Source organism: Salminus brasiliensis, chromosome 12 (assembly GCF_030463535.1).
Source record: "Salminus brasiliensis chromosome 12, fSalBra1.hap2, whole genome shotgun sequence".
NCBI lineage: Eukaryota > Metazoa > Chordata > Actinopteri > Characiformes > Bryconidae > Salminus > Salminus brasiliensis.
Genome location: NC_132889.1, coordinates 32,464,485 through 32,489,484, shown reverse-complemented (window position 1 = coordinate 32,489,484; position 25,000 = coordinate 32,464,485). Strand labels below are relative to the sequence as shown.

The window sequence follows — 25,000 nt, the reverse complement described above, 5'->3', positions numbered from 1 at the left end:
CTCCAGGTTTCTCCTGGACGCCCCCCAGTCCAGCCAGCACAGCGTGGAGGATGTGTTCAATACCATCAGCAGCAGCAGCAGCAGCAGCAGCTCACCTGATTTACCATCATTAAGCTTTGATTTACCAAACCAGGTGCTGGATGATCACTATAATAAACACTAGACTCCATGAGGAGAGCTTTGGAGATGTTTTAATGAACACAGTGATGTAAAATCACGACTTTCTGTATAAATGTTATTAGTGTTTATTCTAATATCAGTGTTTTACTGAGGAAATAAACACTTACTGCCCAGATCAGCAGCTTTTCAGTCTAATTGTCACTGGTGATTAAAACTTTTACACAGTACTGAAACCATGAAACAATGGGCAGTTTGTTTCTGTCCTTTCAGAGCTCACAATCTGACTCTTCTCAAAGTTCACAAAGCTCACACACTGATCACACAGTTTGAGCTCATCTGAACAGGCCTGTGTCTTCAAGAATGTGAACCGATATTAGGAGCTTAACGGGCAGAAACAACAACAGCCAGTCAAAACAAGCCACAACCCGCCGTCTGAATCGTCTGTCTGATTTTATCCACATGTTGGCATGTCATCATCACGTGTAACATGAAGTTATTTCCATGGCAAATTACTCAAGAGTGAGTGGGCAGGCAGACAAACACACACACACACACAAATAAAAACAAGAGGACAAATGCACACACGCATTCCCCTCCGCTCTCCCTCTCACCTGTGCACAAACCTGCCTGGTGGGCGGGGCCTCTCTCCCTCACATTCTTTACAAATATGGTGTCCATTGGCTCTAGTCGACTCCGCTGGAGGCCTGTTTTGGCCAAACACACACACACACACACAATTATAAAACATGTACCTCTCATAAAATGTACCTTGTTGTACATTCAGAACCGATGCACAGATTGTTTTTTTTTTAGGTTTGATGCACTTTTTTAGGTTAATTGTGAATAAATATTTGATATTTTACATGCTCAAAATGTATATCCACTGGCTGAGCTCAAAAACATATTTATTTCATGCAAAAAATAAGACAAATTATAATAAAAAAAAGTAATAAAAAAAGTAATAAGACCCATCCTGAGGACCAGGCTTGATCTATCAATGATACAGTTTAAAATTTTATTACATTATTTAGATTTGTTTATTTTGCATTAAATAATAATATAATAATATATATTATATTATATAATAATATAATATTATGCACATTATTGCATAATAATTGCATAATGCTGCTTTAATGCAAAATAAACAAATCTAAATAATGTATTATGCAATAATGTGCACTTTCTGCCCCTGGGCTCCCCCCTACAGTTTGGAGGTGATATTCATGCTGTGAGCTCCCACTAAAGGCCATACTTTCACACACATTTCTGGACACGCTGAGAGATACAGACCCATCAATGAACGTGAGAGAAGCATTACAGGATTTTACACTAATATGACTCGAGTTATGCAGTTTCATGCTGTTCTCACAAGTACTCTCCTGCCCGTCTTATCAGAGTATTGGCCTGCCCTTAGCAAGGAGTGGAGCCCTGTTAAAAGTTTAAGGAGCATCTATATACAAATGTTTATAGAGTAAAATAACCTGATCGAGACCTCCCTATTGTGAATCATAAAAAATGTCTAAAAATATTGATACTATATTTGACAGCCCTAATTAAATAGATAAAAGCATGTCCAGGAATATAAAGGTGCTGTCTTAACAAAAGCACAATATTTATAGATAACGCTCAATATGTCAACATAAAGAGCAGCTGCTGTTTTCATACAATGTAAAAAAAAAACACCCTAAAACCTGAAGAAGAATAAGTCGACAAGGTTTTGATATGTCAGACATTATGCAAATCACTAAATCTCCCAGTGCCTATTCCTTTACATCTCTTTCAGGATACACTTCACTTTATATCCAGCAGGTGGCGCAAGCAGACAAGTCTGTTCCTGACCTCCAAGCAGTCCAGCTGCTGAAATGGTCATCTCATGGTCATTTTCTTTTTATTTAAAAAAAGCCTACAGATCTCAAATCAGCCTTTAAACATAGTCCGCCGATGAGGCCATTCAGCACCCAGTGAAAGACAGCAGGACGTAGTTAATAAATAAAGAGAAGAGGAAGACGGGAAGCAAGAGCACTCACCCTTTTCGTTTCCATTTTCCTCATCCTGTAAACGAAAGAAAGGATGGAGTCACGTCAAATTGAGCAGGATCACTGTGTCATTTACTAGAAATATGCAGCAGTTATCTACAGCAGAGCACACTAAGCCTGAGGACGGCAGCTTATCGCCACCTGAATCCTCTGACAGTGTTTCATCTCTCGGCAGCAGCGTTACATCAGCCGTGCAGTCAGCCTGAGACGCAAGAGGCTCCTGACTGATGACTGATTGCCCTAAAACCTATTACAGAAGAACCCCCCACACATCCACCTGTTCCCCCCAACACATTCCCAACACTATTCCCAACACATTCCCAACACTATTCCCAACACATTCCCAACACATTCCCAACACGATTCCCAACACATTCCCAATACTATTCCCAACACATTCCCAACACTATTCCCAACACATTCCCAGCACAATTCCCAACACATTCCCAATACTATTCCCAACACATTCCCAATACTATTCCCAACACATCCCCAACACATCCCCAACACTATTCCCAACACATTCTCAACACTATTCCCAACACATTCTCAACACTATTCCCAACACATTCTCAACACATTCTCAACACTATTCCCAACACATTCTCAACACATTCTCAACACTATTCCCAACACATTCTCAACACTATTCCCAACACATTCCCAACACTATTCCCAACACATTCCCAGCACGATTCCCAACACATTCCCAATACTATTCCCAACACATCCCCAACACTATTCCTAACACTATTCCCAACACTATTCCCAACACATTCCCAAAATTATTCCCAACACATCTGATTCTTCCCTTTAGGTAATAATCAAACTCTGTATGAGCTGGATCAGTTTTTGTGGGAAGAAACACATGAGACTGCAGGGTTTAGCGCAGGCCTCCCCATTAGTTTACATCATAGAAATTTACACTACAATGTTAAAATTTCCAAAACTGCAACTTTACAGGAAAAGGAAAACAAAGTTTTCAATGAAAGCAAAAAAAAAACCCAGCAAAAATAAAGATACAAGGTTTTTGTTGAACAGCGATTACACATTATCTGTATTATCTTTTTTTACTATTATGTCAAAATTTCATGATGATTGGACCAATAGAAATGCTTCAAAATGACTTCCACTGAAAATTAACTCCCCCCTCCCCTCTTTCTAAAAAAAGTAATCATTTTAGAAATACATGATTTTTTAAATTACAGTAATATACAATTGATATATATGATATACAATTACATAGACAATATTTGAATAATAATAATAATAATAATAATCTTTAGATACTTTACATATGAAAATAAGTAATATACTTTCATGAAATCAGTATCAATGCGAGGAGGTTGAGCCTGTTACACTGACAATTTAAATGCCTTGCTCGATTAGAGATGCCTAATTCAAGAAATCACAGTTCGTCAGTTTCACATCTCATTAAACTAATCAGACACTAATCAGCAGGTTCAGCAGATCTGGTGTATTTACTACTCCTGCTGTAATGCACTGCATGAGACATACACTGGGTATGCCTGGGTAGTCTACACTGCTGCTACTAAAAATTAGGTTTTTAATCAAAATGTAATAATTATTGTTATGTTTTGATCACTGTGCACCAGTAAACAGGGACATGTCATGTAATGCTTCATCAATGCCTCCCAACACCCCCACTTATCTATCTTCCAAAGAAAATGCTCAGCTACTCTTAGAGGCTGTTCTGCATAGGGATTCAAGTTAATTGGATTTAATGTTCATTTAAAAATAAAACAAATACTTTTATCGGTTCTTTTGACAGCACTTATATTGGTTCTTCACTTATATCTCAGATATGTTTCAGTATAGACAGACCTTCCACATTCCACAGTCACCACTGTGCTTTAGTCAAACACTAGAGGGCAGCATTAGACAAAGCCCACCCCACAGCAGCTCAGCAGAGATGGACCCGGCTGTCCACTCTGCTGTCAGCGTGAAGGCATTTAGCAGTAACACTGAATACAAACAGAAGACCATGGATACAGCTGGGAAAAAACACGTACACAAACACACACACACACACACACACACACACACACACACACACACACAAATGTGTATGTAGTTTAGTAAGCCTACAATATCTGTCTATCTATCAGCTACGTGAATTACACTGAGGCCTACCTAAAGTCACACACAAAAGCACATCCAGATCCCTAACAAAATGATGACGGCCTCAAGCAGATCGGACCAGCGCTGGTACACACACGCAGCGCTGATGAGGCAGTTTAGACTGAGGGGAGCAGGGTTTAGCCTGCGCTGACAGAGCTCATTCCACACATGCTCACACAATACTGAGGCTTTGCTGAAAATGAGGGAGAGACACGGAAAGAGAGCGCGAGAGAGAGAGGGGGAGGAAGAGAGAGAGAGAGAGAGACTGGAAATGCTTGCAGTTCTGCTTTTGCTCTTTCCAATAAAATACTACTAATTTCCTGTCTGGCGAATGACTAACAGGGCTTTCAACTGAAGGTTCAGCAAAAAGTCAGCTTTACACAACTTTTCTCTTTTACTCTAAATGTGTTCAATCAGCCCTGAAGTCCTGCTTCCCTAGTTTCATACTGAAGCTAATGTAAGTAACAAGGAGCAGAAACTCATGATCACCAGTTTAACACTGTGCATCCTACCTAGATCATCTCACTACTGTAAATAAATGTGTAAATGACCACTTTTTATCAAATTATATGATAATAATATGAGCAAAAAGCCTTACAGGAGGCCTAGAATGTCGAGCTGTATTCTTCTTGGCATAGCTGAATACTAAGAGTTCAGTAAATGGAAGTGAGATACCCAAAAACGGGCCAATTCCGAAACCCCCAAACTGTTACATAACAGTCTTGACTCATTATTTAATGTACACCCCCCAAAATGTACATAATAGAGACACTCAGAAACCTGTCGTCTTATGACTGACGGTAATTTACAGTAATTTACAAGTAAGTTAATTTTTTTTATTGTTTCTCTTAACAGCACATACTCCCATTCTGTCCCTTAAAGAGAATGTGAGATGGTTATTGACTTACATAACGTACATAACGTCAGGAGAATATGGTTTCCTTCATACTGGAGAGCAGCTCATCGCCTGCAGACTCTGCTAGTTATGGGAATATATGGGTTGCTACATAACCCAGGCCTCGTGACCGCAGCTTTTCCTGGACCAGTGTCCGCCGAAGGGGAGCTCAAACCTGGCACACAACAAAACCAATGCCGCAGAGGCAAATAGGGGCCCATGCCAGGCTAAAAGCTAACACTAGCCAACACTAGCCTTTTACCATCTCTTCTCTGCATCGTCCGGCTTCTGAAAGCCAAACCTGAGGAAGCGAGTGCGGGCAAGGCTAAAAGCTTACCGGCTACAATTTCTTTAGCGTGCTTAATGCACGTCACACTGAGAGGACACAACGAGAGGACAGCAGCACTATCCGGTAAGTCTTGGGCGTAATTACAGTGTTACTGCTATAATATGCAGCTTCTGTGAGCTTTCGCAGGTTACATAAGCCAGCCAAAACAGTAAGAGCACGAGTCCTCCATACAAGAGAAATCAGCAATCACTCTGAGCCACAATAACAGGGTGGTAAATAGGCTAGCTAAGGCTTATCTGAGCACTTGTCACCCGAACCAAAGTTGCAAAGTACTTCATATTTATACATCAAATGACTTAAATACTATTTTTTTGAGTTTCGTAAATCTATATAACCTAACGAGCTAAATGAAGATACACTTGGTGAACAACATTTAATGACCTCATTCAAAGTGTATGACCAAACTACCATGTTAAGGCCACTCTGATCCATTCACATTCCATTGAAGGCCCTCACACCACCAGCTGTACATGGGGGTTGGCCAGAGAGCAGAGAATGACCAGTCATGTGACCTTTGGAGTGAACAGAGAAGAACAGAGCAGAACAGAACAGAGTGAGTCGGGCTCTATTGTCTCTGCTGGCCTGGTACAGCCCGGCCCAGTGAGTGCAAGTGTGTGTTTGGTACCAGTCAAACACCACAGAGGCCTTTTCACTGGGAGAACACACTGCAGCTGCTGGCGAGGGGGTAAATACAGTGATGATAATGGGACTTTGTTTCAGTAGGAACACTCACATACAGGCTCAACTACAAAACCTGCAGCTGGTCTTATCTCACCTCAGGCAGCAGGATTTACTGCTTATGCACCATAATGCACCAGAAATGCACAATACGTTGTTATACTGTATACAATACCAACATCGCAGATTTACTAATATGCAACTGCAAGGTTTTTAGGATGCTGTGAGCATCTTGACTGGTCACACTTCCAGTTTCAGATGAGTGGTCATAGGTGCTTCCATGTAATCCTATTACACACCCCTGCAAACCTGGGTGCCCAAACATTTTTGGCTTAGGGGGCTGTAATGCAATGTTTGTGGTGACCAAAGGCTGATATCTATAAAGTCATACACAACACAAATAATGTAGAATGTAGCTGTGACTCAAATGTGTAAATATAATATAATAAGAGATAAATAAATAAGAATCTATTATGTTATGTATAGTATAAAAGTATGCTTATTTTCTCATTGAGTCAGGGGGTGGGGTTAGGATCATTCAGGCAGGCCAAATCAGTCTGGGGCCTTTATTGGAGACAGCCTACATGTTCAACTTTCAGCTTTCTGTTCATACTGAGATTTCCATCCTTCAGCCTCCATCTGTCACACTAATAATAGTTGTGATGATTCCAAAAAGTACCAAACAGTCAAATTTGAAACAGTGTTGTGAAATGTAAACCTCTCAGTCCATTCTTAGGGTCACTCATTTTTGGAAATCACTATTTTGGAGTGAAAAGGACAGGGAGGAAAAGGGCTGATGTTATGCATGCACCTGTACCCAACTGACTGGGCGTTTAACATATCAATGATATAGTGCATATCATTGCTGCTATACACAAACCTTGTATCTCATGTTTTGCTGTTTTCTTTATATATATGGCAGTTGTTCTTTACATTGTGTCTGAATTTCATGATAAATGGGCCAATAGAAATGCTCCAATATGAGATACACAGATATATGTTGTATAGTTGCACAGCACATATTATGATTTTTGGGGGTTACTTTGTAGAGGGTGATAGGCAGGCATTGAGAACTAAACTTATCTGTGTAGCATGTAGCATGTAACATGAAGAAATACTGACAAAAGAATTAAATCAGAATTTAAAATGGTATCACATCTGAAAGCAGCACATGCAGATACATTACCATATGAACACAATTCACATCTTATGGCTTGTGGCTTCCCACAGAACTTCTTGTGTTTATGGTTTCATTCCTAGTCACCAGTACCACTGATATCCACTGATATTTCTTTCTCTTTCATTGCCGGACAGTCCTCAGACACAAACAGATGACTAATATTGTACACAGATCATTTGTGGTGCTGTCATATGGCCTCCTCTGTGCCAGTTTCCCCATCAGAGTCTTTCCAGAAATGCGCAAACTGTAATTGGTCTGTAAGCAGAGCTGGTGTAGTAACACCAAAGCTCACACTCCCCACACTGCTGTGACAACATCGCTCGAGGCAAGTCTAGGATTTACCCGTTTCAGGCTGGTGGTTTGTGTTCGGTGGCTGGTGGCATGATACAGCAAATTGCGAATAGTGCACCAGGCTGTTTGTGCTTTGTGTCAAACCACACTGAAGATCTGGTCTTACTTCCCAGTTGCTAAGAGCTTGTTTTACAGTGATGGATGGGCTCGTTGCTGGGTGGAGTTACCTTGAGGCTGGTGTGCAGGGCCGATTCAGGCGGGTACACGATGAAGTGGCGCAGGGTGAAGCCGAAGCCCTGAGAGTTCTTTTGGAGCACCAGCGTCCGCGGGCCCTGCCAGGACACGCCCCTTCCATCAGCCCCTCCCACCACCACTGGCCGAGGGTTCTCGCTGGATGATGAGGTCCCATCTCTTCGCCCCTTTGCCTGTAGAGAATAAAGAACAGTGAGATTTGCACAATTCCTGTCTTCTGAATCAGGAAACACACAGTTGTTTTAAATAACTGGAGCTACATGGCTAATCTTACAAGCAAGAAATGGAAGCTTATATTCACCAGTTAGCATGACATCATCACACAGTTGCCTCACTTTTAGCTACAAAAATGGACAAAATGATCACATACCTAACACAGCACCTATTTTTTTATGTACTTTTGTTGCTTAGAATAGATGACAGTGTGTCAAACAGAGGTGGAACCCATACAAGAACCTCTATTAGAGATGATCTAATAGCCTAACATAACATGGATTAAGGCAAATGTGTGATTATGCTCTAGGGACAAAAGTATTAGGACACACCTCCTAATCATTGCATTCAGGTGTTTCAATCAGTCTCATTGCCACAGGTGTATAAAATCAAGCCATCACCTAGCCATGCAGTCAGCCTTTCCACACATTAGTGAAAGAATGGGTGGGTCTAAAGAGCTCACTGAACTCCAGCGTGGTTCTGTATGTAATAGGAGCCGCAGCTGCACCAACAACAAGTCAGCTGGTGAAATTTCTCCCTCCTAGATCTTCCTCCATCAGCTGTGAGTGGTATTATTATTGAGCAGTGGAAGTGTTTAGGAAGCACAGCGACTCACAGCAGACCATGTAAAGTTACAGAGCGGAGTCAGGGCCGAGAGCTGAGCTCAGAGCAGAGTGCAGAAAGTCTCCAACGCTCTGCTGCTGCTTTAATAACTGCAGAGCTCCAGACCTGCTGCTGCTGTTAGAGCTGCAGAGCAAATGGGGGACCAACCTCCTTATTAATGCCTATGTGATTAGAATGGGAGGTAATAAAAGTTCCTGTAGGTTTAATGTGCAGGTGTCCCAATATTTTTGTCCATCTAAGGTAGTTTCTTTCCTCTAATCTGGAGGCTCTATATCCTATCAGATCACAAATTTGTCAGCGACTTGAAGACTTTTTATTCAGCTACTCCTACTAAACAAATGTGTATGCTATGCACTAGGACTGAGAAACCGAACTGTGCACTGATTTAAGGGCCTTTTTAGGGTCCTTTAACAACACAGTTCAATGTCAGGGATTCTACAATATTTTCCTGACCCAATATAAACTTGACATGAACCAAAGTTTTTTTAATTCCCATTAAATGCCTACAAAAGGAACATGCCTTCATTGGTTTCTTTCACTTCAGCATAAGGCTGGGAACTCATTTTTGACAGGCACGCACAAGAAGCGACACCCCACTGTCCCACATCTGTCAATCATCCCAGGACCACCTGAGCAAACACAGCCCCACAGACCCCAACAGTCTGGCAGCCATGATGTCACGCTCATGCTGCCAACCAGGCACTCCGGAAACGTCTCTTCGAAAGGCATCTCAGGAAAAACCCACAGTCGAAAAGTCTCGGGAAAAACCAACAAGGGTCTTTTCCAGGCTGCTCATATTTGATTCGGGTTTAAAACGAGTGCTGATTCACTGGCTGGGTGAACCACATAACCCTCGATGAACTCAGTCGGGAGCAGCAGAGTTCGGGAATAACAAAAACTGCTCATTGCTGCGTTAATTGTATAGAATTATACAGAGTCATGCTTGGGTTTCAGAAATGATAGAGAAATCACATCCATCAGCAGGCATACTATACGCATACAGTTCTTTCAGCATATCAGCGCTGTTATCAGAAAAACCTGGATCTGACAGATAGAACGGGCTCCAATCTCCAGTCTTCGCAGTCCACACATGATCATTAAGATTCAAAGACAGCACACACATCCATATATTCAGCCTGAAGCACTTTAGCCCCACCCTTCACACTGATGTTATAAGGAGTGTTTCAGCCTGAACTGCTTTTTGACTGAGGCTCTCGACAGGACAGAGGTCCCAGCAGGGCCCAGCAACAGAAAAACAGCCTCTCTTCATCCGTTTACTTCTTTATAACAGACGTAAACAAGGATATAGAGGTTAGAAATGGTCATGTAAAACCAAGGAAACTGTTTTGGCACAATAAGATAGAATTCATAACATAGACATTATATAAGACAGAACCTTGGGGGACAAAAATAAAATGCAGATCATGGGCCCTTTAATGTAAGCAATAAGATTTTTTATTTTATTGGTTTACTACTCAGTCATATATGAATATTATAACTACCCCTGGTTTGCAATAACCTCAGCTCATTAGCACTTTCTATATTTCTATAATTACAGACAGTAATCCAACTGTTTCCCTGCATACTTTCTTAGTTGGAATACTAGTCTGAATATGAAGTGCTTATTAAATAATTAGTAGGTACTGAATAATAAGCACATGTTGAATAATTAGTAGTTACTGAATAATTACTATTTATTGAATAATGCATAGTAGGTGTTCTATGTAATACTAAAGAAAGCTGGGCTCAGAGGGTTAAGCTGCCTGAGAGAATGTGAGGAATGTTAAAAGCTGAATTCAAGCAAATGGAGGGGGGGGGGATGGGGGGGTCTTTGAGGAATCCAGATCCACCTTCGAAGAATCTAGGTTTTAATTCCTTCACTTTTTGTCACTGTATAGCACGTGCCATCTGATAATTGTCATGTTCTGCTTCATTCAAAAACACAGAAAACAGTTAAAATAAACAGAAACCTCCATAAGCAGATGTGCTCAAACTTTTGCCCTGTACTGTATATATAGGATAACGTCATGAGCACTGTTGTGTTTATGTAAGTGGGCACAAAATCCCCTTTTCCTCCCCCCCCCACATCAGCGACCTCAGCCGTCCGCACAAGAACAAGCCGTCTCTGGTTGGTCTGGCAGGAAGTGTGGTGAGGTGAGGATTTGGCCAGCTGTTCGGTCAGTTTACATAAATACACACAGGGTTCTGAGCTATTCAGAGGGGGAAAAGGGTTGAGAAGATGGCAAAAAAGAACACGAGGGGGATTTTTCTGCCAGTTTTCTGAAGGAAAAGACCAGTAGTGCCCCTTCAAACTCAATTATTTCCCTCCTCATCCCTCCATCTCTGTGACCACTCAGCGGAACTGTTACTCTATAATCCAGCAGGCCTGAACCCAAGCACTAACTCAGCCACCCCCTCAGTCTCTCCTTCACACACACACAGACACACACAGACACATACACCGTCTCGTTCTCATGCACAGACTGTGTCTCCTACTCTTTATTTGTCTAACACCAGTTTCCATTTATTATCATTACAGCTGATCTCAGCCCTTCCATCGCTCCAGCATATGGTGGACAGGGGTTAGCATGGGCACTCTTAACTGCTTGACTGCGTATTGTGGCACATTCGTCTAAAGCATCTCAGTAGTCCTTCAGTAGGTTTGGCACAGGTAAAATATCCCTTTAAACCCTTGTGCCTCATTGAGCCTTGGGTACCCCAGCACCCTGTCGCAGGTTCATGGTTTGTCCCTGCTGTCCGGGAGAATCCTGTAAGCCCCTGTGGAGTTGTAGTAGTGTTTCCAATAGAATATGACTCTCTTGAACAGATAAATATCCACCTATTGGCACCATGCTTAATGCTAGGCATGGCCTGGGGGGATATAAAGCCCCCCAGTATTGAATAGTGGAGCAGTAGAACTGTGTTCTCTAGAATGATGGTGCTCCAATACTTTTGGGATGAGTTGGGGAGTTGAGGATTAGGTGGTCATCCAACATCTTGACCTCACTAACGCCCTTGTCGCTGAATGCAATAAAATCCTCACAGCAATGCTCCAAAATCTAGTGGAAAGCCTTGTTCCCAGGAATGCCAAGACAGTTACTCCAACAAAAGAAAGATAAACTCTTTTTATTAATAGCCTTGATTTCAGAAGGAAGAATGAATATGCAGATGTCCCAATACTTTTGCCCACAGTGTCCCATATATAAAACTAGTACACACAAAAACATACACACACTTCTTTCAGTCTCTGAATATAGTCATGAGGTAATCGTGTTTTTCCGCTCCACAGTTCCACAATCCCCCCAGCACGTTCTTTATACCCTTTCCAAACAGGCATGGATGGGGGTAACGGGTGCAACAGGAAGACTACGGGTGAACACAAAGAGATGGAGAGATTACAGGTGAAAAGAGAGGAGCTGGGCTTGAGCTTGATGGATTAAAAAGATACAACGGCAGCCAAAGGCAAAGCGAAAGTTAAAAGTGTATGAATGAATGGACCGACTGACGGAAGGTAAAAGCACAGCCTGCAGTACAGGTGAATTCCACAGCGGTCTGGGCATGCTCAGATAAGACAGCAGACAAGCGAAGACTAAAACACAGAGAGAACGAGAGAGAGAGAGAGTTCAGCAGGCTCCAACACGCCGAGTTTCAACCACAAGGTTCCTCCCGGCGCTGAGAATACCAAAGGCCTGTTATTACCCCCAAAACACACACACCACTTCAGGCTTAAAAACGGCTCCCGTCCTCCCCCGTCCAGCAGTGTCCGTCCGTCCAAGTCACCCATGTCCTGCAGACGTTTGCACCATTTCACCAGTCTCCACCATTCCTAACAGTGTCTGTGTACTATGAAAGTAACATATTGATTCAAATGCATAGAGTATTTCAACTAGGGGTGTAAGAACGTATCGATTTATCGAAGTATCGCAATATTATGCTTTGCAATACTTGATCATCGATTCTCAAAAACTTTTGAAAAAAGTTTTGAATTAATAGTTTACATCCAAAGATATTGAGAGTTGTCCTCCATCTTCAGATCTCACTGTTTTGATTCATAGAAAGTAAACTTTTATTTTATTTGGATTTTATGAACATGATTTTTTTTTTCACAGTATACACAATATATCGCAATATTTCAAATCACTGGGTTCTTGCCAGTACACAGCCAAAATTTCAGCATAAATGAAAAGCTTTATTAATCTGGAATGAAACAGAAGTCAGGCTGATTCAGGACTTCACATTTTCCAGAACACATTAAGTAATCAGAGGATGAGTCTGGGTGCGAGTGTGGGTGTAATGTGAGCGGTTAAAATCTCAGAATCTCAAAGGATGCGACATCAAAGCTGATTACCGACACTGCTAACTTCCTAATGTGGAGTCACATGATCAGAAGTGACTCAATTCCACTGCTCCCACAAAACCACAGGACTGTTACCGTGTTGCCAGCCTTGGCTCTGTTTGAAACATTACAACAGTTGTACATATTGTCCTTCTGCACCTTCTGCACAGGTCACAGCCGGCCCTTTTTCAACAGCACATGCCTCAGCCTAATGCCTCCAGGCTTCTGGGACTCTCGTGCTGGTGCTGGATCTCCTCAATCTGCCTCATTCTGGCTCTTCTCCTGTTCTTCACTCTCCTTCTGGGGTCTGGGTTAACAGCTGCTGGTCACTGTGGTCTAATTATACACTGGAGAGTAGAAAAACACTGTCCGGACACTGTCCACAGGCACACTAGTTACCTAAGTTATCACATAGTTTGCTAGCTAGCTAGCTAGTTAGGTATTATATTACATACCCAGCATTAGCAAGTGAGTTAATTGTGAATAATCACACTATATAACAGGGTTGTGGGTTCGATACCCGGGCTCGGCAAGCTGCCACTGTTGGGCCCTTGAGCAAGGCCCTTCACCCTCTCCCAACCCACTATGAATTATGATAGGCTGAACTGATGAAATCTGAATAATGAATAATGGCTATGCCAGGTGCGCTAGGGTAGATCTTCTGTATACTTATTGTTGTGCATTATGGGATTGTTTCAGTGCACTAAAAATTCTGTGTTTCATTTCCGGACACCACTACATAATGGCCGAACCCCAAAGAAGTGCACTATATAGATAATAGGGCAAGGGTTTGGACACAGCCTAGGTTTCAATTTCCCAGCCGGGCTAACGATGCCACCTATGCCACACCACTAAGTCCTCGGGCAAGACTCCTAATGCTACATTTGCCTACGTGTGTAACAGTGTAATAAGTGTTACCAGTCACACTGGATAAGAGTGTCGCCAAATGCTGTAAAGACAAATCTAAGACTAAACAATTAACAGTTACGGGTGGTCCGAGGGTTGACCAGCGGTGGCAAACTGTCAATAGGGTGCCGATACAGCCAGCGGACCAAATAATGGGTACGCCAACTAGGTAAGCTACCAATTTATAAGCAGACCAATATGTGCTTGCTGTTGCGATTTTCTGGGTTTTTCATGTCAATTTTTCAGTCAGGCTCAACATATTTTTCCATATTTTAATTCAAATGTGAAATGACTCGAGCTAGCCACGGCCATTAGCTAATCTGTCAGCGAATCTGCCTCCTAACCGGCATTAGCAATGTGAGCTAACCTCACCAGATTTACATAAAATGGCATGTGCTTTAAATGTAATTCTGCCCTAAAATTAGCAGCTAAAAAGAAAACTGTCCCACTAAGTGAGAGACAGTGCTGCTGCTCCACTGTACTGTCCATCTTTCACTGGTGCTACTCTGTAGGACCCATCTGCAGGCCACAGGATCCAGCATGCTGAGCAGCGCTAAGGACATGATTAAAGCCAAGTGGGCAAACACAGCCAGGCCAGTTGGGGGTCTCTCACCTCTTCAGGAATGAAGCCTAAAGCGCCAGCTGACCACACACTGGCTCAAATGCCAAAAACAGCTCTTGATACGGAGTGATCTCATATCCTGCAGCCTATGCACCCTGTTTGAACTAGCCATGCTTGCACACTGTGTGTAGACACAAACACACACACACACCAACAACCTATGCACACACACGGCTATTGCCACAGAAACAATGAGTGTCAAACAGCTGAGCACGGCGGTCCTGTTTCAAAAGTGGAGCTTTATTCATGCTGACAAGTGTTTAATCCCTGACACTGGCTATGTCCCACACACACACACACACACACACACAAAGACTCAACACACACAGCAAAAAACTGTACCCTAGTACTGCTTTGAACCATTCTTATAAATGTAGACTTTACAGACTGCTCTCAGACCTGTGTCTACTGTCTCTAACAAGGAACAAGGATCTTCTATACGCTCAAATGTAAAAAAAAAAAAAATCACAAACATCTGCACGACTTCCCCGTCAGCTTACTTGGAAGCAATCAGATCACTTGACAAAAGGTGTGAGTGTGTGCACGTGTGTTTAAACCTGTCAGCCTGCTCTTTCAGTAACATTCATGACTGTTAAACAGGGTTTTCCACTTGTACGGCCGTGTTCTCAGACGAATCTCAGGATCAAAATAAAGAAACTGAAAGCCTCAGGGAAGAGACTGGGACCACGTCAGGTGAGCTCTACAAGGAACGGGGCTCTATCACTTCTCAGCTTCTAACAGAGCCTGATTACACCTGCAATCTGCAGATGAAAAAAGGTCAACAGTGAAACATGTTTCTGAGGAATGAAGAATGAAAGAACAATATAAAGCATAACAGAAGAGCGAGGGGTGTACAGCCACAACATCAGTTTTCAGTTTAGACACATAAATAAAGGCTGTCAAATGTTTCAAATAATTAATTGTGATTAATCACATTAAGCTGTGACTGTTGATCACATTAATCGTGACTAACCACAACATTTTGTATATTTAAATGCAAATATTTGCATTATTTTGTGATTTTTCGCATTCCGTCGCATTATTTAGTGGAATCAATTTCCATTAATTGCATTATTTTGTGTAGTTAAACATAACTAATCAAATCATTTTGTGATTAATCGCATTAATGGCATTTGGTTGTGTAGTTAATTGCAATTAATCACAATATTTTTTGGAGATAACTGTGATTATTTGCATTATTTTGCATTGTTAACCAGGATTATTCACATCTTTGTCTTCAGTTCATTGCAATTATTCGCATTATTGTGGGCAGTTAATCGTGATTAATCTCATTAGTAGTTAATTACTATGATTATTTTGAGACATTATTTGCTTTAATATCATTAATCATTAATTCCCTCATTAATAAGATAACAGGGTTGTACTTTCTGACTCACACTTTCATTTATACAGCTCATAGATTCTTCTTACAGTGAAGAACAAACAGCTGAGCTGAGCTTCATTCAATGGACAGCTTGAAGATTCAACATTAGAAACTTACTAATCTTCAAAATGAGCTGCTTTTGATTGCCGAACTTGATTTAAAATGAGTATCTAGGCTAAAAATACTATTGTGTTGAAACGACTGAAACGCTCAACTGTTCCACAGGAAGAAACACAACAGCACATCACGTGGGGAGTGTGAGAGTGTGTGTTTTCAGACTAGATTTATTACAGTATTGTTTTTTCCCTCTGATATCCGATCCAGCCATTTCTGCAGAAATCAGCCTCGGACAAAAGCGTGAAACACCATCAGATAAATTTGCTTCCTCAGCAACTTTAGTGCTTGGCCCCCTAAAAATCACTGCCACTGAAATGTTATTTATACAATTGCTGACTGAATATAGTAAACTCACTGTGCATCTGTACATGCAGCTGTATGAGAGAGAGGGAGTTGTGCTCGGAGGCGTGCCACCTGGCCTCCTCAGAAAACAGGGCAACCTCTTCGCTGTTAGCTTATTAACCATAGAGGACAGGTGGAAGCTTCCCTGCTGCAGATGTCCTGTCTGGAGTCTAAAGCACTACTGGAGCTGGATTTTGTTTACCAGAGAAGGTTCTGTGGTGTTATTAGTTATACTATCCTGCAGTAAAATTGGAGGGGCTTGACTGATCCATTGTTATGAGATAACATAGATAAGATAATCATCTTAATTCTTCTCTAAATAAAGTGTTTTATTTTAAGATTACTGTAAGAACAACCGGAGGTTACTTCATGGGCTCCTAAATTGTATACGTACTCTGTTGTTCTTCCTTTCACAGAAAATCAGGCATAACCAAAACAGAGCTGGAAAACAGGCCAATTCCAAAACCCCCCAAACTGTCACATAATAGTCTAGACTCACTACATTCCCCAGCCCACTAACGAAAGCCTTAATCAAAGCTGGGCAAAGTGGTAAATCGTGTCAGGGACTTCAGGAGAATATGGTGTTGTTGATCCTGGAGAGCAGCTCGTCACCTCCAGACTCTGCTAGTTTTGGGAATACGGATTGCTACGGGAACCAGCCTTGTGAATGTGGCTTTTCCTGTGCCAGGGTCCGCAGAAGAGGAGATCAAACCTGGCACACAAACAAAACCCAAGCAAAAATAACACTATCCTTTTACCACCTCCCAGAAAGGGATTTTTACTGGTAAGACTCAAGAAGGCCAATCCTAGGGAAGTGAGTGGGGACAAGGCTAAAAGGTAACCGGCTACAGCCTTTTCAGCTGTTCAGGACAGAAGCACTATCTGGTAAGACTCAGGAATAATTACAGTGTTAAGTACAGTGTTTTTGTTACAGTGGTACTATGGTAATAGTATGGCGCTTCGGTGAGCTTCTGTTGCCACAAACCAGACCAGTTTTTCCCCATGAGCCTTCCAAACAAGCCTGTTACATTCTGGGGGAAAATAACAGGGTGGTAAATGGACTTGTAACATTGCTTCTGAACAGTTTTTGCCCCATACTACACATACTTACTATTTATACATAACAAAACATCTTAAAACACTTTAAATACATGCATTTTTTGACAATACCAAATAATTATTTCTCAATTTTTTCTCTATTTAGATATGATTATAAGGATTAATAAACAATGACTGGCCAATGGATGGTGCTTTTACCGCATAAAATTACCTAAAGCAAGTCAAGAATATCTAGAAATGTGTTAAATCATCTCAAAATGAGATTTTCAGACACATCAAGCATTAATAACAGGGCATGGCGATTAACAGGTTGTGTTATTCTGTGATTCTGAGCAGGACTGGAGCAGGACTGCTGCTACTGAAGTGGCTCCAGGCTCACCCAGTTACAGAAGTTACAGATTATTCAGGATCACTGTCAGACCCTGGAAACCTCAACTTATTATTATATCCGTACTGGATTAAAATCACGGATCCACACTGGGAATGATTTCCAGCCCCAGGTAAAACTAATCCAGTTCCAGCAGGGATTACGCAGTAAGGAAACACCCAGTCAGTTATCGCCCACTACTGCAGACTCCAGAAACCAGCAAACAGCAGTAACAGTGTGTGTGTGTGTACCAGCTGCGTCTGTGTTTACAATACTGAAACCTACTCCCTCCCCTACTGTCCTTTCCTGCATTCCAGCAGTAGGCTTTTTTGATATGGGTCTGTCAGAAGCAGCAGTCACACACACACACACACACACACACACACACACACACACACATACATACTGCCTAGACACTCTTTAAATGTGTAGTATAGTACATTTAAGACACAGAGTAAAGAGACCCGTCCACACACACACACACACACACACACACACACACACACACACACACACACACACACACGGACATGCAGAATGTTTATAACCCTCAATCTTTTCCTTTACTTACTAATTAACCTCCCCTTCACCATCACTACACCCAGGACTAAAGGTTTTTGCAGGACTTTTGAGCTGCAGGGGCTGTCCTATAGGGGGTGCACGGTCAGAATCAGCCAAAAGAAGATTTTTGGTTATATATTGTGCCAGATCTTGCAGTATACAGTGGAAAAATGAGGACACCCCATTAAAAACTTTGTGTTTTTGAACATATTTAAACATCTGGATGTTTAAACATCACCCAAACAAATACAGTTGAATAAATGCCTTTACAAACCATGTGTAAAATATAATTGATAGAAATTAAGTGTTATAGTGGGGAAAATTTAGACCCCCTTCCCATTTATTACTACTTCAAATGTGAAGAATTAAAACCAGGTGCAGAACATCAGCCACAGATGGTGGAAACATGGTCAGAGAGGATTCTGGAGGAGTCTGTCTTATTTAAACCTCAGACGTTTAGCCTGGTCTGCTCTTGATTGTTGAAGTGAGTGGTGAAGAAGATCACCATGGCCAGATCCAGAGAACTCTCTGAGGCCTTCAGAAAGAAGGTTGTAGATGCAGAGGAGTCTGGGAAGGGGTTAAAAAAGATCTCAGAACTGTCAGACATCAGACGTTCCACCGTCCACTACATCATTTACAGGTGGAGAAGATGAAAAACAGATTCCAACATAGCCAGATCAGACCGTCCCCCCAGAGCAGACCCCAAGATGAGAAAGGAAGTCTTCAACAATCCTAAAATGTCCTAAAAACCACAGAAACTACAGGTAGCTCTTATGCTAAAGTGTGTTTACATATGTTAAAAATGACAAAGGGTTTCATTGGGGTGTCCTGCATTTTTCTCATGACTGTATAAATACTATACTCACTGTATCTGAACACCACCGCTACGCCTATTCAACAACAATGTGGTGTAATTATGCCTGACTCATAGACTCATATTACTGCCTTTTACTTTCAGTGCAGGTTATGTCGTTGGGGTGGGTGGGGTAGTGTAGTGGGTAACAACACCACTTGTCCTGTAGCAGACTGCGGTTGGATTTCCCAGCTGGACCTGCACACCATGCTACACCAATAAGAGTTCTTGGGCAAGACTCCTAAGTCTACACTGACCATGTTGATGTAAGTCGCTCTGGACAAGAGCGCCAGCCAAAGGCCATAAATGTTAATGCAGCACTTCATCTGAATTGTGTTTCTATTAGGAATTTCAAAAGTCAGTGTAGCCCATTATTGTCACTGTTTGTCAGGAATGGAAACTGGGGTTTCACAATAATATCGGAATCACATTTGTATCAGTAGATAGTATTTTTTTACATCAGACAAATATTATATATCTTCATTTGCAGTAGGTAGAAGGACAAAATCTTAATTTTCAATGGAAGTCAGTGGAAAAAGAAGCAATTCCAAGTCCATTCATCAGGGAATTTGAATACAATGTCAGATTGACATTAAGTCAAAAATGGAGATACAAGGTAATAACTGAATTCCCTAATAGCGGAATGTTTAGGCGGCATTCCCATATCCCATGTTATATATTCCCAATAACAACAGGTGTAAAATCTTACCCTGCTCTCGCATGGCACTCTCTGAGGGGCTCTGCTGGGTCGGCCGTGCACGGCATCAGGTGTGCGCGGAGTGTGTGTGTTGGGCGCATCACTCCGTAACACGGCAACCCAGATGCATCTCGGCTCAGGGGCGCTACAGTCCACCCCAACGGCATCCCGAAAACTCCACTCGGAAACACACACTCGTGGGCATGCTGCTGGAATCGCCATGGGCAGCCCACCAGCTGCCCACATCACACACAGATCACACACACACACTATAGGGGTGCAGATTTTCTAATTGTGATTCGTTCTAAACGATTCAATCCATTGTGATATTTCGCAACGAATCTCAAAATTCACAGTGATTCAATCTGTGATTCAATTCTTTTGAATCGATTCAGAGTCATTTACACTGTAATGCAGTTGTAAAGGAATATTACTGCACTAGAACTAATTCTAGCTTTCAATATTCAGAGCAGCTGAATTGGCATCTTTAGGTTGATGCATTTTAACACCCCTAACACACACATACACACACACACACATCTGCTCGCACACTGCCACAGCTCCCAGCAGGACAATCTTGTCAAGGGGCAGTTTTGGAGATATGGAGATTTTTGGAGAGTTTGTTTCACACTGCAGGCATGTACTCCATGAAACGGGAAGAAGGAAAAAGTGTGACAGTCAAGCCAAACGTGAATCTCCTGCTTCCTGAGCCAAAACCATCACTGGAAAAAGAAAAAAAACTGCTCAACATTCCCAAATATTCCACATTGGCCTTTTTTCCGTGGTTGCAGTCTCTCAGCATTCCAAACTTAATCCACCAAGTTCCATACCACTCCGGCAGGCTCCGATCTCGGCAGTGTGCACACACACAAACACACACACACACACACAGTCCCACGAACACGTAGACCGGCAGACTGCTGTGTTCCGACTGCAGTGCCACATCTAGAGATGAAAGCAAATCCCGGCTGCAGACCAGAGACTCCTGGGTGGCAGATGTGTGCGCGAGTGTGTGTGTGTGTGTGTGGCACGTGGCAGGAGAGTAAATCCAAAAGTGCCGGCTGGAAAAGCTCACCCAGAGACACACTAACTGACTGTAACACACCGCTGGACTAACTGAACAATGACAGCATCACACACTCCCTGACAATTTAACTGCCAAGCTTCCCTCCTTTTGTGTCTCTTGCTCTCTCTCTCTCTCTCTCTCTCTCTCTCTCTCTCTCTGATTTACTTTCTTTCTCTCCTTCTTTTCTCTGTTACTCTTTGCCTTTCCCTCTCTTTTCTCTCTCTCTCTTTTCTCTCTCTCTTTATCTCTCTCTCTCTCTATCACTTTCTTTCTCTTTCCTTCTTTTCTTTTCCTTTCTGCTCCACTTTGAATGTCCTCTCTTCCCCCCTCTCTCTCTCTGAATCTCCTTTTTCTGTGAGAAAGAGTCCTACTCCTTCCCCCTCCTCTCTCTCTCTCTCTCTCTCTCTCTCTCTCTCTCTCTGACACACTGACTCACTCTGCTAAATCCACAGTGTCACTGAAACAGCACCCACCACTCCACCCCACCCCACTCCCTGCTTCTGTCCTCTCAGGTTTCTCTCTGGGAGTGTATGTATGTATGTATGTATGTGTGTGTGTGTGTGTGTGTATCATTCCTTTCATTTTACAATCATCCTTAATCACCAGGGATGGGCATAGTTGTTTATATATATAATATTCTAATACTTATCATCTACACTAGGTGGTAGTGGAACTGAACATTAACATTAGCACCACCAGCCAAATGTTGAGTTGGTCCACCCTGTGCCACCACAACAAATCTGACTGTTTCAGGCATGGACTCCACAAGACCTCTGAAGGGGTCCTGTGGTAACGTTAGCAGCGGCAGATCCTAAGTCTTAATGCAGATCCTAAGCACCCCATAACACCTTCAAGAACTGACTGCTCATCTGCTGTCTAATTTATCCCACCCCTTGACAGAAGCCACTGTAGATGAAGATAAGAAAGCAATGGTTTTCACTTCACCTGGTGCTAATGTTATGGCTGGTAATGGTGTAATGTCTGCCAGAAAACTGACAAGCAAAAGTTTGCATTCTGCTTTAAAAAAGTGAATTAGCGATACTCACTCAAATGAACACACACACACACACACACACACACACACACACACACACACATATACATAAAGACACACATGTTCAAACCCGGAAAGCCACAACCCAACACACCTGACTCATGATTTCTTTTCTCGTTTTGAAAGATATTGATTTACTGAATCCCGCTCTTGGTAGCCGAATGTGGGAAAGATTGCACATATACGGAAAATTCCAAAATCAAGTGTGAAGATGTGCTGAAGCTGTGGAAAGAGATGGCAGCTGTTCAAAAACTGCCATGCTCTGACCATGCTCTGTCTGGCTTCAAGCTGGCATCCAAAAGATGACCCACCTACATTGTTTGGTCCGACCCTTTGGGCTTATCAGTTTGATCCAAACCAAATTAGCAGGCGTGAAAGGCCCAAAGGACCAAAATTTGGTCTGACCAAAAGAGGTGGTCTTGATCCAGAATAGAGAGAACCACCATTCAGTTTGTTAGCAGTGTGAAAGCACTGTTTTACAGGTAGTACAGGAAGTAGAGGCAGCAAGGCCTGGTTAAAAACCTTGAGAAACAGAGCCCTCAGTGCCGGGTCTTGGTGAGTAGTTTAATGTAGAAATACGATGCTGTGTCTCTTTGCTAGCTGTGGTGTCCAGTGCGCTCGCCAATGTCGCTAATGTTTAAATGGACTGAGTAGGAGGAGTTAACCCAGCCAGACTGATTCTCTCGTCTCCAGAATGAAGCTCAGAAAGTGCTGGTCTTCAGTCTGTCCATTCAGATGTGTAATGTGGGGTTAGCATAAAGAGATGCTCTGCTCCTTCTCGGCTTTGCTAAAAACGTCACCGGAGGATTCCTAGCAGATCCGACTCCGATACGCATCACTGTCTGAACATCGCTGAACATCGGTTTCCACACTGAACAGCAGTAGCGGTACACAGCCACACTAATGTATAGAACTTCTGAGCAACAAGCTTCAGCCAAGACTTTGTCCAGGTTGGAGGGACTTCCAGACATGTTAACTGCCTCCTGTTAGCTGTGCTGAAGCCCAGTGAAGATGCCTGAGGGAGGCTGAAAACCGCCAAGTGCTTTGTTAAACAGTGCAGGTGCTGCGCGAGGAGCCTGTGAATAGGAGCTAGTCTCGGGTTCTGCTCTTGAGGTTGGAGCTGTGGGCAGTAATGCTGCAATATCAGCAGTTCAGTGGAACCAAATGAATCTGTTCGTTTATTTATTTCTGGGAAATGCAACACGCCGAATTGACGACGTGCCGCGTCAGATGGACGTCCTTCTACAGACCTGTGTCAATCAATGTCAAGTATAGGGAGAGACAGTGCACATAGGTGCTGCCGCTGTGACACTGGTATATAATTCAAAAGTTATTTAGTTTGCTTAGTCGCTAAACTGCAATGTGACACCGAAACAAACCGGATCAAATGTTTACAAGGTAACAACCAACCAACCTTGGTCCTCAGACTAGTGCTATTTCTGGCTGTTATAACCTCTCTAATGAAAAAAAAGGACTATAAGAACTAAACATGACATCACCCGTATTCACAAACTGTCCCAAGACTACTCTCGACTGTTCAGCACTGTTTATAAGTGTGTATATGCTCGTCTATGTGTGTGTGAGAGTGTGTGAAAACAGACAGCGTGGCACAACTGCAGCTACCCATACACCATAAACCTCCCCTGAGAAACCAAACCCAGTTACGAACACAATAGTTAGAGAAAATCAATCTTTCCCTCTTTATTCTCCTGCGGTGTGTGTCCCGGCACGCTGCTCAGGCGAAGAGAAAAGTGGCGAGAAGGAGAGGAGCTGCTAAATAAGCAAACAGGGGAGCGGCCCGAAGAGAACGAGGGAACCGAAAGAAAAGAGAGAAAGAAGGAAAAAAGAGGAGGGGGGGGGGGTGCCACATTGTACCAGTCTAACACCTCACTGCAGCTGCTCATTCACTCTACTAAATAACAGCTGCCGTACAGCGTCTATCACACACACACACACACACACACACTCCTTCACATAATGTAAATGTTCTTTACAAGTTTAAAGGAACCAAAAGCGGTTCTTCTAAGGCACCCCTCAATGAACTCTTGAACTCTGTCCTGTTTGTGGACACCCCTTCTAATGAATGCATTCAGCTCCTTAAAGTTTCACCCATTGCTGACACAAGTGTGCAAATGCACACATTGACAGCCTGTCTAGCCCCTGTCTAGTAGAGAAGTACTGCCAATAGAATAGGACTCTCTGGAGCAGATATACATGAACCTATTTGCACCGTGCCTAATGCCAGGGGGTATAAAGCCCCCCAGCATTGAGCTGTGTTCTCTGGAATGATGGTAATGGTGCTCCATCCAATACTTTTGGGATGAATTGGGGAGTCGGGGATGATGACGTGGGGTGGTGATCATTACTTTTACATTTATGGCATTTAGCTGACGCTCTTATCCAGAGCGACATCCAGAGCGATAGATGGGCCAATGTAGTGTTAGGTGTAGTATTGGTGTAGCACAGCATAGTCACCCAGACTGGGAATCGAACCCCCATCTCCCACATGGTGTGGTAGCTCACTGGCAGGTAGTGGTGTTACCTGTTGCGCCACACCAACCCATCTTCCATCCCTGTATGCTCACTCACACTCTTATGACTGAATTCCATCACATCCTCACAGCAATGCTCCAAAACTGAGGACAGTAGAGACAGTTATTATTATTATTATAACATCAAAAGCAGGATCAACTCTTTTTAATACCCTTGATTTCAGAAGAAACAGTAAATGAGCGGGTGTCCCAATACTTTTGTCCATATAGCGTAGACACATAGGCATGCACACTAAATGTGGGCAGTATGATATATGATACATATGATACACATACAGCGTATAACGCACACACACACACA

General features: G+C 42.6%; 1 protein-coding gene across 4 annotated transcripts in view; it reads right to left on the bottom strand.

Moving 5' to 3' along the window:
* arhgap23a (Rho GTPase activating protein 23a) overlaps positions 1-25,000 on the bottom strand; it is a 102,512-nt gene that overhangs the window by 36,701 nt on the left and 40,811 nt on the right. For 3 of the 4 annotated variants that reach the window (XM_072692984.1, XM_072692985.1, XM_072692986.1), the window contains exons 1-4: positions 20,040-21,491; positions 7,922-8,119; positions 2,151-2,175; positions 732-824 (exon numbers count right to left, since the gene is read on the bottom strand). In XM_072692984.1, the coding sequence (XP_072549085.1) occupies positions 732-824; positions 2,151-2,175; positions 7,922-8,119; positions 20,040-20,273 (550 nt within the window). In that variant the 5' untranslated portion in view covers positions 20,274-21,491. Of the gene's footprint in view, positions 1-731; positions 825-2,150; positions 2,176-7,921; positions 8,120-20,039; positions 21,492-25,000 lie in introns of those variants that run through there. The other variant, XM_072692987.1, reaches the window with a different exon arrangement.